Below are 15,436 nucleotides of genomic sequence, written 5' to 3' on the forward strand. Positions count from 1 at the left end.
GTGGAGCAGGTAAAGAAAAATTTAAATCAATATGAAATAAAATAACAAGGCCTTTATAACTTCTTACCGTCACTCATTGCGCCACCTGTTGAAGCACCTGGCGGCAACATGCTAGAGAGCGCGCTCAACGGCGTGTAAGATTTGGGTGGATCTACTGAACTAGGACGCAACACTCGCTCCTCGGTGACACTCGATTGCACACGATATTGCATTTTACAGTATGCCTCTTGACTTGAACCCGTTGTGGAGTTTACATACACACCCGTGATAGTGACGTCGGTATCCTGTACGATAACGACGCTGGATGAGGTCGGTCGACTGGAGTCTTTAGCGTCCTTTGTGCTGCCCGAATCGCGAAAACCGGCTGTGGTAGTTGTATCTGTATTTGTCTCTTTGGTTTCTTTTGAATATTTTGAGTCGTTGCTCTCTTCATTCAAATTCAACGGCCTCGACTCTCTGGCAGTACCGCTGGCATTAGACGCATTCGAGCTATTGGCTGTAGCCGTAATATTGGCAGTGACTTCTCCCGTATCTTTTGTATTCAAAGTCTCGTCGGATGTTACTGTGGCTGTGGGCGCTTTCTTGGAGTCCTTTGCCACATCCTTGGATTTTTTTGCTGGCGTGGAAGTTTTCTCCTCCCCATCGGTACTATCGTAGCTGCCATAGGCGAGATTTTTATCAAGATGACGTTCCACCTCGTAAGTGGCCGCAACTATGGCACTGGCATTCAAACTCGCCATGCGTTTGCGCGCCAATATGCCCTTGTAGTCGCCAATTAATTCCTCGCGTAACATGCGCTTGCGTTTCTTTGGCGGTTTTCGAGCTTCTAGTTTTGTAGTTGTTTTTTGCACCTTTGATTTATCTTTATCCTGGGCTTTGTCTTCGTTATCACTTACTTCGGTGTTTTCCCCACCATCAGAAGTATCGGTCTTCAATTTTACTATCTTCTTCAGTGGCTTCTTAATTTTTGTATACTTGCGCTTTACTCTGATAGTATCCTTTTCCTTGGGATTCTCTTTTTCTTTGTCTTTGTCTTCCCTGGCTTTGGAAATCTTGCTACTCGAGGCCTCTTCTTCTTTTCTTTCCTTCTCTCTCAATTTCTCAGCTTCCTTTTCCTTCTTGTTCGCCAACTTTTTCTGTAATTTCTTGCGTTTAAGTTTCATTTTGTCTATCTCCTCATCTTCAGTGTCACCACTTTCCTCGAATTCCCAATGCTTACCGAGTCCGCGGCCGCCTGGTACATGACGCAATTCTCGTTTTGGTTCCACCTCTTGTGGTTCATCTTCTGATTCAGCTTTCTGTGGCTCATCGGCTTTGCTACTTTCCTCGCTCTTTTTATCCTTCTTTGTTTTGCTTTTATCATCCGTCTCTTTTTCCTTATCCTTATCCTTCTCTTTGTCCTTCTCATCTTCACTTCCATCCACAGTGCGGATCTTGGGTGGAAGTTGTGTTGCTTTTGACAGACCCAGCTCATATGCCGTGCGTGATTCGTTCTCATAGAGGCACTGTACCTTGGCTAAGGCATTTAGTGAGGCCATGCGATGACGTTTAGGACCAAAGTCGATTAGTTTCTTTTCATCTTCCGAGTCACTGCTTGCCGAGGAGGAATCTTTTTGTACTTTACTGCTCTTCACTTTTGTTTTTTCCGTCTTTTGTAACATTTTTCCCTTAACTGTTTTTATAATTTTCTTTGTTATCAAGGGTTTCTTCTTGTAAACTTTCTTTGTTATCTTAGACTTGACTACCTTTTTCGTTTTAGGTGTAGTTTGAGCAACAGCTCTAGAATCATCTTCAGCTTTATGTGACGCGTCAGCTATTTTTTCATCTGTGTCCTCTTTTGCTTTTTCTTCAGTTTGAGAATTTTCCATTGACTTTTTAATTTCTTCCGGCACTGGTTCTGGCAACTGTTCTTCTTTTAGTGCGTCCTCGACTTTTGTTTCCTTTTCATCAATATCCAATGAGGTTTCTTTGCTCTTGAGACTGTCTTTAGTGGATTTGGTTTTGTGTTCCTCATCTGCGAATTCGCGTAGATTTTTCAATGTAGGAAGATCCATTTTAATGTTATCCTCCTCTTCAGAACCGGAACGAAAGTCATAGATATCATTGGCAGCAGATCTGTTTGATTTATCAACTGTCAACTTTTGCGCAAATTTCGATTTCTTACCCGCCATCTTGGCAGTGGGGCTAGACTTCACTGGCGGCACTTTGTACTTGCTTTGTAATCTGTGCTTAATATTTGACATTTGCTTCTTTCCAATATGTGGTGAGCACGGGGCAGAGCTCCCCGCTTTTTCAGAGATTTCTTCCTGTTTCAGTGGTTCCTGCTTCACAATCTGTGCGTCAGCTTCTTGCGGCTTAACATCTAGTTCCTCCTTTTTGTGCTCCACTTCTTTGGGAGCGCTTGCACAAACCGGCATTTCTTCTATATCCATTTGCACTACCTCTGTATTAGCATCTAATACTATTCTTAATGTTTCTTCTTTCTCTATTAGCTCTAAAGGTTCTACAACTGTCTTCTCAGGTTCCTGTATATTGCACTTGTCTGGATTCTTTGGATTCGTCTTTATTTTTTTCGGCGATGGCGTCTTTTTAGGAGTTTTTTCAGCCTTTATTTCTCCGCTCTCTTTGTCCGGTGGATCAGGGGGTTCTACAGCCTTACAACCTTGTGGTTCTGACTTCTCTTCTGTTGGCATGCTGGTTCCGGCGTTTTCATCCAAGACCTCCTCAGTAGATTTCTTTACAGGTTTGGCCTTAAGTAGTCTCTTCTTTAACGGTGTCCCAACTATGGCATCATTTCTAGAATTGCCACTTTGTTTCTGTGCTTTAGACTCATCATCATTTGATTTTTGAGTAGGCGCTTTTTTGCTTTTTTGATTGGCGTCTGTCTTATTGGCACGCTTGGCCGTTATCTTTTTTTTCGGTGCCATTTTGACAGTAGGATTTTTATCCGTTTCACTGGGAGCCGCTTGAGATTCGCTGTTCTTCGTAGTATCTTCTTTGACAGAGTCTAATGTATGCTTATTCGATTTTAGCGTTTGATCATGGGTGGTAGGAGATTCTTCTATGTTTACGTTTGAGATTTCCTCACGAACTTCTGCGGCTTCAATTATTTTTTCTGTTTCTTTGCACTTTGAATGGTTTTCTTCCGCTTTTTCCTTTTCTTTCTCTTTACTCTTGTCTTTCCCCTTTTCTTTATATTTATCTTTATCCTTCTCCTTATCTTTGTCTTTATCCTTTTCCTTTTCTTTAGCCTTCTCCTTTTTATCTTCCTCCTGTCGAGCTTTAATACGCGCTATGTTCGATTTTGGCGGATTTAAGTTAGCTATCACTTTAACCGCAGCTGCACGCGACTTCGTTTTCACGTTCTCTGATATCGAAGACTTTAGCGTATCTTGTATGCGTTCCTCGCTTGGCAGTATATTATCGAAACCGCTTATTTGTATATCAAGACTCTTGAGCATTTTACTTATTGCTTTGTTTTTCCCATCTTTGCGATCCTCCACCTTGCTTTTGTTGCTATTGGCGGAAGTGGCGGATGTGCTTGGTGGTTCTGAATCAGCCTTTTGCTTCTCCGACTCCACCTTTTTGTTTGTGGTGTAGGAAGACTTTTCTTTCGTCTCGGAAGTGTTCGATTTTTTCACATTCTCTCGAGAGGGCGTACGCTTCGCAGACTTTATTGAATGCTCAACATTTCTAGCTGAATCTTCAGGTTGTTCGAGCTTAATTTTCAGTTGATCCTTTGCTAAGCTTTCTTCGGCACCTTCAACGTTGCTAATATCTTTGACCACTTCGCCTTGATTCGTGTCAAGATTTTCGGACACTTTGCTTTCAATTTCCGTTTTCTCTAACTTATTATCTTTCTCGGCCTCCTTAACTTTTTCGTGCTCTTTACTGACCACTGTTTGCTGTTTCTTGGCTGGGGACGGCGTCCGACCGTGCGTACTACGCTTCACCGTCGTCGTGTTGCTGACAACGGCAATCGGTTTACGCGCCACTGGCGAACTGTGTGCTTTGCCCGGTGTAGGACGTTTTTTCGCCGATGCGACTGGATTGCTCGACGAGCGTTGCTGACGCTCTGTGGTAGTGGCGCCAGCGGCGGCGGCAGCTGCTGTTATGAGACGCTTTTTAGGTCCCATTCCCCTATAAAAAAAAGTAAAGTTCTATTAAAAAGCGCACACAATACAAGAATTACATATACGCCGACAATTAGAATACATTCATTAAACCCCTTGCTAAAAGCTTAGTTTTGAGGCGCTCAAATGCTCAATTGAATAGCGGGTTAAGCACTCGCACGTGCTAAACACGAAGCGAAAATAAAGAACGCGATAATAGAGCAGAGGAGGGAAAATATATCTATAACACCACTTAACGGCGTTTCGTAAACTAGAAGTCCTTTTTCAACTACACACCAACTTAGATTTGTGCTTTCAGATTCCATTTTTACGTCCACTTCGCCTCTATCAGCGCCGCCATGGCACATTTCTGTCGGTAATTGTCTGCTCAACACTACGCCGATTCGTTAACCTAACGAACGCTTAGTGAATTAAATCCCTACAAGCCAAAAACAACAGCAACAATAGCCATTACAGCTATAAAAAGCCCCACGTCGTAAAGGATTGTCAAGCAAAGCGTATTCATGAGCAGACTTCTAATGCTAGCAGTGCGCCCCGAAAGGATGCAAAACTATATGGGATCCATAAAAAATAAGTGATGGCAGCAAATCAGCATATGTCAATACTTGAGCGCGGCGACAGCGCATACAAGAGTTTTACAAATGCAACGTTGCATGCAAAATGAAGCAGCGCATTGGTGTGCTGCCGGTACGGATAATGAATGTTGAGTAGCGTGAAAAAATAGCGTAAAAAGTAGCGTAAAAAGTACGCAGAACTGGAGCACGGAGAATGAGGCGGCGTTAGAACATGTGCTTGCCACAGCGGAAGCATGGCGGCAGATGTAGAGGCGCCAGCCGCCTACACGGCACTACATGCAATACACGTCAACAACAATGTACACGAAGTCGCGCTGCCCTAGTAGTTTGGGGGTTTGGTGGTTGGCGGCTTGAGTTGAGTCCATAAACTGTCGACCGTGTAACCACAAGTGACATGTGAGTACGCCACACAAGCAAGCACACTTTGAAACCTAGGCAGTTGCGCGCACATACTCACAGCTCGCACACGAAGCACGGCCGCTCGCCTATCTACTGTCTGCCGGCTGTTGGTGACATGTTTCGCGCACTTAATCCACTTGTTAGACGGATTTGGAGCTTGCCTGCCGTTTGCTTGCGCCGCACGCGTCTACAACTCGCGCCAGTTGCTGTGTTATAAGTACTGTTTCACCCACTTTTTACCGCAACTTGCAACGTTTCATTATTAGGATTTTTTCTTGCTCAGCGCGCATCCTGTGTAGTTTGGCTCGTTGGCTGTTTGTCGAGCGCTTGAGTTTTTGAGTATTTGAAAGCCAACACCAAGCGCGCAGGCAACCCTCACGCCAGTCGTACAGAGACAATGCCTGCTTTATGAGCTCACAATGAGGACACAAGCACTTGTGGGCAAGTGTATGCCATGTAGTGCTCAACTTTCTGCCTTGTGGCTGCTATTCACCATAACAGCCGAAGTCAGTTAGTTAGTTTTAGTCGCTGCACAAAACCTCGGGAATTAGTTGCAAGGATTTTGAAGAATTTGCGTTGCATTGTGTTGTGTGTTGAGTGCGTTGTTAATTGAAAGGCTTTGTAAATATTTGTATGGTAGCATTATGCGCTCAGCAAAGTAATATTAATATGGGGCCGGAAAGAGTTCACATTATGTTGAAAATTGGGTTAAAGGTGGGCAAAGCTCATTTGGGTGGCCTCCACCATTTAGCCGAGGGAAATCACAATTTATTTTTAATTGTTACCTAACAGCTCACCCTTGGGTCCAACAAGTTTATGTGTGGTCTGTGATCGGCTAAGTTCTAAGTTTCAATATGCACGAACACTGAATACACACGCAAAGCTTTTCCCCATTATATTTGGAGGCTTATCCAAAGCTGAGATAAATGTTGACAAGTTTCCGCAAGCTTGAAATCAGCAATCCATACTGAATGCTTTATGGCGACGCTTACTAGTATAATTTAATCTATTGTTAAACATTTGTTCAACAATCCCATAACCTGTAGCCAATTGAGTTCAGATGCCTTTATACTCCCTAAGTTCTTAGTATGTTCATGGGACTTCGCAATATCTATCATGTATCATATAAAATTTTGTATATGAAATGATGAAGTATACTTTCTTACAAAGTTAGAGGCGAGCTGAACCACCTACGATTGTCAGTCGGCTAACAGAAGGATAATGAAAGCCATCGGTTAACTATACAGGGAAGATCTCTTCAACGGGTTCACTGATCAGTGCGGAATTTCAATAGTTCAAGAGCTTATCAAAGAATTTTCGGGTCAAGGAAATATACTTTTTTGTACCCAAATCTAATTTTGAAGCTTGTGATTCCATTTCACCTTCTAAGGACTTTACTGGTACCAGAAAATTTACTTCTATGAATACAAATCAAATTTGGGTGCTTGTGGTTCCATTTCACCACATCGAAATAAGCTTGAGCCAACAATCGCAGCTCCGGAAGTCTTTTGTAAATTAATTTCCTCAAAAATAACATAACTAAGCCTGTTTTCTTACACTCCTTTGTCCACTTCACAATTTAAGCACAACAATAAAAAGCATAAATGCTAACTGAAAATGGAAAATGGAAAAAATATAAAATGTCGCTTCGTTAACAATTCAGAAAGCTATTTCGCGCCTTTTTTCGCGCACAAAACTGCGATCGCACACATATACACGCAGATATGGCCGATGAAAAACGCGCACAGCCCAGAACTTCCAGCACAAAATAATAACAAAAACAACTGTGTGCCACAACAAGATCTAACGCCTGCAAGTATGCCATGAAAAGCAGTACGCGTGTTGTTGCATGCTAAAGTGTGCAGCGCGAACAGAAACGGATGGAGAGGCAGCAACGCGCCATACATGCGTCCCAAGCACGAAAAAGCCAACACCAGTGCAAACAAAAAGGAAACAGAAACGAAAATAAATGAATGCAGTGCAACACGGCCGACGCTTGCATGGACAGCAACAAACAAGCGATTGCACAACAACTACTACAATGCATATGGTAAGCGGTGCGCACATGTTAACTGCATACATACATACATGCATATAACTGGTGTAAGTGGCGGCATGTATTTGTCACGCATTGCGTTGCCGGTGTTTGTTTGTGTATTCGCGCTTGTTTGTGTATTTGCTTGTTGGTGGCAGGCAAATAACAAATAAACCCAACAAAACCGTTAGCTTGCGCGTTTGCATATGCGTGCGTATAGTATGTATGTATTTGTTTGTACGCGTCTTATATAACGGTAGTGCGTATGATAACTTATGCTTGTATTTATAAGTTTAACTGTTTGTGCATGCGGTCGTGCATCCGCCGACGCTTCCGCACAACCCAAGAGCACTGTGCTCTCCGGTTCGTTGGCTGAACAAGAGTCCCAACACGCACGCCGTTCCACAACCATCAAGAAATACGCTGGTTGCCTACGCTCCCCTTACAAAAGCAACAAATAACTAGCTGATTGTCAAGCCACTTGTCCGCCCGCGCGCTCAAGCTCTTCAACATTTCTGCTTACACACAGCAACCGCCATCCCTTCAACTGGCATTTTTTCCACTTTTTCACGAGTATGTAAGCAGTTAAGTACAGAGCATTTTCAACGCTCTGCGGATGCTCAGTGTCAGACGTCGCACAACGCCACAGGAAATCCACACTCACTTGTATACTCAACTCGGAGGCGCTCTGCTGTCGCTCGAGGCGCTAGGAAGGATGCGAGCCTCTGCGCGACATACGTCATATGTTGCTGACAGCGAAAGCTGTAACAAAAACAACAAATGCGTGTAATATTCCCTCACACCTCGACTATGAATTATGATTACGCCCGCACACTTGAGCAGGGTCTATGGCAGTAATGACAGGCTCAACGCTGAACAAAGAGTTAAGTGTTGAGGGAGTTGAGCAGGAATAGGCGGTGGGTGTTGACGCTTCCAAGTAGTAGGTAGACAGGAAATCGGTTGGCAACGCCAGCGTTTATTAACGCTTCTCTTTCCTCTGCAACTTTCTTGCACGTAATTACACCTGACATCTCTGCAGGCGTTGACAGCTATGTCATCCTGGACCCCTTGGAGGAATGGTGTGAGTATAGGTCCAAATTTTATTTAGACTTTCACATCAGGTTTACAGTGAAAAAGTGAGGTTAAAATGTGTCGCTGATGAATATGACAAAAGAAATTCATTTCTACGAGAATAGGAAAGATCAGGTGGTATAAACTGATAAAATTGTGAGGAGTGACCAAATACAGTTAGATCATTAGGTAACCAGGGCACACCAAATTCGTGAATTCTTTTTATCTAGTTCTTCGAGTTGTGAGGACCATGCTAAATTTCATGACGAAGCTTCATCTAATTAAACGAATATTTTTGATCAACATACAACTTACATTCATACTTGTAAGCATGTATTTTGACAAGCCTGTTTCTTCTATATCGATTTCAAACAAGTTGGAAAACTTCAAGACATCTACCATATCGAAGAAAGCGTACTTGGCTTTATATATTTTGCCCAAATTTATAGAAATACTTCGTAACAGTTCCCACAACAGTCGGGCCTTAGTAACGGGAGATTCTACAAAGAAGTAATAGAAAATAGTAGTAGTTAACTCTTTGTGACTCAAGTCAAGTAGTTGAGATGTTAGAATCGTATATTTGTTGTCCGAAACCCTAAATACCGCAACCTCTAGTGGCTAATAAAAGGTTCAGAGCAGAGATTTTGCACTGTTTTCTTTCCACTAAATCTCTAAAAATTCATTATTTATTCAAAACTAATTTTCGGGAGCTGCTTACTCACTGGAGAAATATTTATTTATGCTTGAATTTTCAGAAGAACCTGCGAAATTCAGTGTTGATTTATCTTGTCTAAAATGTCAGGAGCAAAGTCAGATATTGTCTACACAGAAAAGCAATTTACTTAAATAACGAAAAAGCAAACAAAACAGAAATCTAATTGCAGTAAATTGGAGCACTGTAGGTCTGATACTTCAATGAAGAGCATTTGGACGGCAGCGGAGAGTAAGCGAAGGTTTGTTTACATTTGTAGCTTGCTCTTAGCAAGGTATGCATATGCTTTTTTTGTATATTTTAGATAGCAATATATTGACTTTGGAAAACTTAACCAAAAATAATTTTGTTATTTAAAATTTTAAAATTTTTTGCGGTAGTCGAAAAAGTCCTTTCGTATTTTGTCAATAGATGGTCGACCGAAATAGTACATATTTGCTTATTTATTTCTTATTATTATAAATATAAAAAATAAGTTGAAGTTTGATTAGGAATACGAAAAGACTTTTTCGACTATCCATACGTGATTTGAATTTTTTTACATTTTTTGTTAACACAAAAACTTTTTTCAATTTCAAAAAGATTAAAGATTTCTTTCAGTTACCTCATTCACACAAAATGCATATTTACGCTGCCAAAAAACTTCGACAAAGCAACTCCACAAAACGCATTTCAAATAAAAAATAAACAAAAAGTAAATAAATAAAACACAAATAAAAGCGGCCAGACAGCGTAGCGCGATAACACAGCGCTGGCGGCTACAAACTACGAGTGCTCCATTAAGCATCGACAACCACACTAACAACACGTTGGCAGCCAAGAGTTCAAAAACAAAGCGCCGTAGTCAGAAACCCCTTCACTTGAGCGCGACAAGAATTCGGAACGACCTTGCGTTGCTGTTTGCTTTTCAATTAAAAAATCACCGCGAGTAAATAACTTACTTGGATTTAATATTTCCTTACAACACATTTGTTATTATTTGCTTCATCTATCTTTTTGGAGTTCGCTCCTGCAACACTACAGCCAAACAGACAGCAGTTGTAATTTTGGGTTTTTTGTTTCTTTACTGTTGTTGTTGCTATCACTTTTCGGTTTTCCGTGCTCATTATCGTTAAATTATGTGAAGAGATAATGAAGTTAAGTAGTAAATCGAAAATCAACACACGCGATCCACCTGTAAACAACGTAACAAACATGCAAACCAAATAGAGAAATAACAAAAACAACAGCAATGCTTGTATCGGAGAAAACAAATGTAGCGTTTTGTTGTGATTGGAAATTGTTGAGCGTGGAAGTAGGTGGGCGCGATTGGCGCCTAAATTGTTTTGATTGCTGGGTGGGCAATCGAATCAGTGATGTATACGCGATATACAAATAAATATTAGATGAATAAAAAAAGGAAAAAATATGTGTGGTCCACGTTTCTAGATAGTTGTGATGCGAAATGCCAATAGCGTAATAATTTTTTTATACAAATAATTGGGGCAGAAGTAGATATTCCAGATCAGGAGTAACGCTAGAGCTTTTAAACACGGTTTTATTGACTTCCGAATTATATAGAGACGAGCATAGTTTCAAAAGAGTTTTACAAAACCTCATAGGAAAACTCAAACTGATTAGGTCGCTGAACGTACTCTGTAGCTTGATATTCGGAAAATTTTGAGAAATACATTCAAATAATATTGAGAAGAAGGAGCTGTGCAGCAAGATCTCCTAAGATATTTTGCAATTTAAACCAGAAAGAAACTCAAAACCCTAAAATTAACTGGTCAATTGAAAAGCACCCGGCCTGACACCTAGATGACTACTAGAATGGCATCAAGGAGTGGTATGCCATTTTAGACGTGCTGAAATAAGCACCGAAGACCGTGAACGCAGTGGACGCCCAAGGTTGTTACCAACAAAAAACATCAAAAAGTCTAAAAAATTATTTTGGACGACCTTGTACATCTGTCTATAGCATATATGTATGTATAGCAGACACTACATATATATCAATTGAACGTGTATGTCATATTATTCACAAATGTTTGTGTGTAATATAGCTCTGTGCCACTTTTGACCAAAAGCAACGACGAGTTGACGATTCGGAGAAGTGTTTAGAGATATTCAAGAGTAATAAATCAAGTTTAAGCTTCGATTTGTAAGAATGGATAAAACATGACTCCTTTGTTTCCCTCCGAAGTCCAGTCGCTAGTCATCCAAGTGAACTAAACAGGTCCAAAGCGTGGAAAAATGCAACAATCGGTTGGTGAATGGAATCATTTTCATTGACTGTATAAAAAAGGAAAGGACTTTCAACAGCGACTATTACATAGCATTATTGAAAAGTGTGAATTTAAGAAAAAAAAATGTGTTATTTCACCAAGTCAATGACACCAAGAATTGGACTTCGAATTGCAGATCTGGTCCCCACCGACTATTTACTGTCCTCAGTCTCAAAAGAATGGCCGCTGGGAAGAAAGGAACTGTGTTCAATAAACAATGAATTTTGCCAAAAAAAATGTCTATTGCTATGGTAGACTTTTTGATTGACCTGTTACTTTTCATCGCCCAGGAGTTGCTGAGCTACAACAGCCTCCCTCTTCGCTCTCTCAAACACGGAGCTTATGATGGAGTAAGGAAAAATGGACCAAGGTTAAAGTCTTCTCAACACTGGATTCACAGCAACATTGCAGAGGTTATAGACGTCGAAAAGAAAACTCAGTTCATTCCGAGAAAACAAAAAGGTCAAATTGGAACCAACCCTCCCTTCTTCTGTTGTATAGCTACAGGTAAATACATTTGTATTTTGATAATAACTCCAATTAAAAGCTAAATTTGAGCTCGACGTAGCAGAGCTCCAATATCTGAAGACATTCGTCGGATCCTTGCCATGAAACTAAACAAACTAGCTTCAGTGCAACAAAATTTACCGTTTTTTTCTTTTTTTTTTTGAAATGTGTATGTCTACTTACTTTTGCACGTGCAAACGCTGATCGATGCTTGTTCTGCACTATCCAACTGACATTTGTTGGTGCGGGAAAATTCAAACTAAAGATTGAAGCCGACGTATTCCAATTTGACACTTTTGCTGATCAGCGGTAGAGAAACCGATAATTTTGGTGACAACCAAATGATGGATTTGCATTTTAGGTTTATGAGTTAGCGAACAGTATAGTGTGACACATACCAATTGGCAACACTTTGTTTTTTGACATTTTCAAATTGAATTTTTACATTTTTGCAACTTTTAAGAATCTCACACACACGGACATAAAATTGAAGTGTTTAGTATTTTTGAACCTGTAAAGATGTAAAGGTGGGAGAATTTTTTTAATTTATTAATTATTTATTAGAAAAATTGGTATTTCTAATGCAGAACTTTTTAAATTTATTTATTTGTATATTTTATTATTTTTGCACTTCACACACATTTTCATTCACAAATAGTCGCATTTTTATGTAAATATATGCGTATCAATTCTAATTTTACGCTTGACATTCACATTGACACTCATTTACTGCTGAGAGCAGTCACTGTCACTGTCATTTCACTATTTCCAGCACTTTGTCGGCTGAGATTACGGTGAATTATTAATTAAGCGGCTTTCAATTAAAATATACAACAAATTCAATTAAAATTTCTACTACACTTTTTTATTATTCATGGAAAGTCAATTAATGGACGTAATCGAGTTGCGCGTGAAGCCAACATATACGCACACACACACATAAATACAAACACACATGCGCAGCGCGCACACTCCCAAACTTGGCTTCTTATTGGAATGTACCTACAAACATATGATAAAATAAAAATACGCAAGTTGGCAATGCTGCAACGTAAATAAACAAATGAAGATGCACACACAGAGAGCGAGCGCGCGTTGCTGGCAGCGGAAGAGCGGCAATGTCGTATATTTCCTGTCGAGAGTCAAACACATACACCGTGCAGTGCATTAGTGTGCGTGCGCATGTGAGCGCGCCTCTTAAATATAAACGTCAAATAGCATTTTTGACAGTTCCGTGACAGCTATAGTGGCACTCTACCAACTAAAGTGACAGCGCTGATGTTGCGTTGCGAACAGCTGAGAAAACGCTTTTTTTCTTAAAGTGATTGGGCAGCATTGTCACTTATAGCTGCCTTGCTGCCGTGCGCCCACCCACCCTTTTTGCAACAACGACACACACAGATACTGCAAGTGAGCATGCACTCACGCACACAAGCAAACGCTGGCGCTTACTCGCTCTTTCTCTGCACTCACTTTAAATTTGTAATGCTTGCGCTCTCCGCAGTCATTATTTGGCACTGTGTTGAAAGTTATTTTTTTTTTCTTTTTGCGTTCAAATAAGAAAACTTGTAGATACACAGAAGCGCTGATACACGAAAATGTTGACGAAGCTGCTGTAGCAGTACGTAGGGAATTTGTAATAAAAGGCAAAAAACTACACGAAAAGTGTATGAAGCATGGAAATAACATTAGACACATAAAATAACACAATTTCTGTTTTTTTTTGTATTTTTTGCTTTTTTTCATCACTACAAGTAGTTGGAATGCCTGGAGCGTTGTTTTATATGCATGTGTGTATGTGTCTACGCTGCTTGCACTCTCGTCGCTTATGCCTTGCTATGGTACGTACTGTAAGCGTTTGGCAGCGACTCATTAAAAAGTGGGCGCGTTTACTACATTTCACTCAAACTATAGAATGTAATATTTTTGTTTAATATACTTTACAGTTGCCTGTTTTAAAAATCATGTAAATACTGGAGAGTGAAATTTACGGATTTTTAATACATTTGCTAGATTCAATAAGGTGAACGTTGCCTGTTGTAAGTGTTGCTTTAATTTTTTTTTTTTTATATTTGAGTTGATTTAGTTCCGTCGTCCGTAGACCCTCAGTTTTCGAGTTAACACCCCAGGAAGCCGTACATTAGTCGGTACCGTCGATATCAAACCAAAGCAGAAAGCTGCGACATAAACTGAACTAAACTCTTGTATAAAAAACCTTTTAATGTCACGAGCTATCCTCACGAAATTTTTTATGGATCATTGTCAAAGAAAACGCTAAATTATACGAATATATACCGATTGGCCCAGTATATTTTATAACTGTCATGCAAACTGAACCATCAATATCAGATATGAAACCTCCATTATTTGTAAAGGGTTATTCTAGCTTCAAAGCAATTGAAGTTAACGCTTTTTCTTGTTTTTATAAGCAATTTTCCTTTAGTCGCCTTTTTGTCAACCATTCAGTCATTGAGTCAGTCAAAATAAGTCAGTAAGTCAGCCAATCATCCAGTCACTTTAGCCGCTTCTACAGCACGTCTGCTTTTATTTCATTTATTCTTCTTTTTACATATGTACATACACACATTTATTTATTTTTTGTTGCATGCCAAGCACCAGCGGGAGCGTTTATTGTATGTATGCATTAGCTTAACCAGTATGTAAATATGTATGTAAGCCTTTTAATGCTTATACACACTCACATAACAACATAATTTTATACGCGCTGTGTCGCTTGCACGTATATAAATAAATATGTGTATACATATGTATGTAGGAGTGTGTGTGCACTGTGCATTATGGGCGCACATTTCGTTTATACAACTGTATATACATAAAACACTTTATAGCGCACCGCATCACGTGTGTGCGTGTGTCGGTGTATGTAAATATGCTTATGCCTCTGCCTGTGTGTGTGTGTGTGTGTTGGTGAGTCCAGCGCTCGCAACGCATACTGCGATTCCCACTCGTTCGTTCGTCCCACCACCCGTCGTACACGACATACTTTGTACGGCATAGCGCTTTTTTACACGCTCCCCTCCATGCCGCATACGTTTGTCGTGCGCTTAACTGGAAGTTTTCCACATTGACTTCTTCACTTTTTCACTGCTCTATGGTATTTACACTTTTTCACACAGATTTTCACTACTTTGTTGCTTTTACCAACGCTTTTGCACGCGCACAACATTCTCACATAAACTTTTAACTTATTTTTCAATAAATTAAACGTATACTCGTATATTTGCTGGCACCGAAATCTTTTTTCCAACTTGACCGCACGCTTTGTCTCACTACACTACTCGCTGCTGCTGCTGTCTACTATTGCTGTCCAGTCATCGCGCACTCTTTTGCAGTCCATCACTTGCACACTCGCACTTTGCAATTCACTAATTTTCCACTTCATTTCCATGCAGCAATCTTGCATTTCGCTTATTAATGAATTTTACGCGATTTTTGACACATCACTCAACAAAATGAAGGATAAGTACCGTTTTTCGTGTGTTCTCCTACAAGCTGTTGCAGCCGCACTGTGTGCACACACAACACAACTCCCGCCTAAGGTGGGTGGGCAAGCTAGCTAGCTTGATTGTCTATTCGGTTAGTTGCAACCGCGGGGAGTGTGGCGGTGCCGTTTGAGAGGGGGATTCGAAAATTCCAACCGTGCGGACACAACATAACAACGAGATTTTCAATTTAATACTGAATTTTGTTTGCATGCCAAACGTGCGAGCGCACCA

The 15,436-nt window shown here is 40.5% G+C and overlaps 2 protein-coding genes across 2 annotated transcripts in view; both read right to left on the bottom strand.

The window, feature by feature from the left end:
* LOC108966066 overlaps nucleotides 1-3,115 on the bottom strand; it is a 163,078-nt gene extending 159,963 nt beyond the window's left edge. Inside the window, exon 1 of the mRNA XM_018928795.1 lies at nucleotides 68-3,115. Within this exon, the coding sequence (XP_018784340.1) occupies nucleotides 68-2,927 (2,860 nt within the window). The 5' untranslated portion in view covers nucleotides 2,928-3,115. The remainder of the gene's footprint in view (nucleotides 1-67) is intronic.
* LOC108966010 (transcription initiation factor TFIID subunit 3-like) lies at nucleotides 2,953-14,977 on the bottom strand. Its single transcript, XM_018928708.1, has 4 exons — nucleotides 14,866-14,977; nucleotides 11,883-12,210; nucleotides 3,089-4,140; nucleotides 2,953-3,017 (listed from the first exon to the last, which is right to left on the bottom strand). Exons 3-4 carry the CDS (start codon nucleotides 4,134-4,136, stop codon nucleotides 2,953-2,955), a joined length of 1,113 nt encoding a protein of 370 aa, XP_018784253.1. The 5' UTR covers nucleotides 4,137-4,140; nucleotides 11,883-12,210; nucleotides 14,866-14,977.
* Between the last annotated feature and the right edge of the window lie 459 nt (nucleotides 14,978-15,436).

Source organism: Bactrocera latifrons, unplaced genomic scaffold, assembly GCF_001853355.1.
Source record: "Bactrocera latifrons isolate USDA-ARS-PBARC rearing strain unplaced genomic scaffold, ASM185335v1 scaffold_154, whole genome shotgun sequence".
NCBI classification, from domain to species: Eukaryota; Metazoa; Arthropoda; class Insecta; order Diptera; family Tephritidae; genus Bactrocera; species Bactrocera latifrons.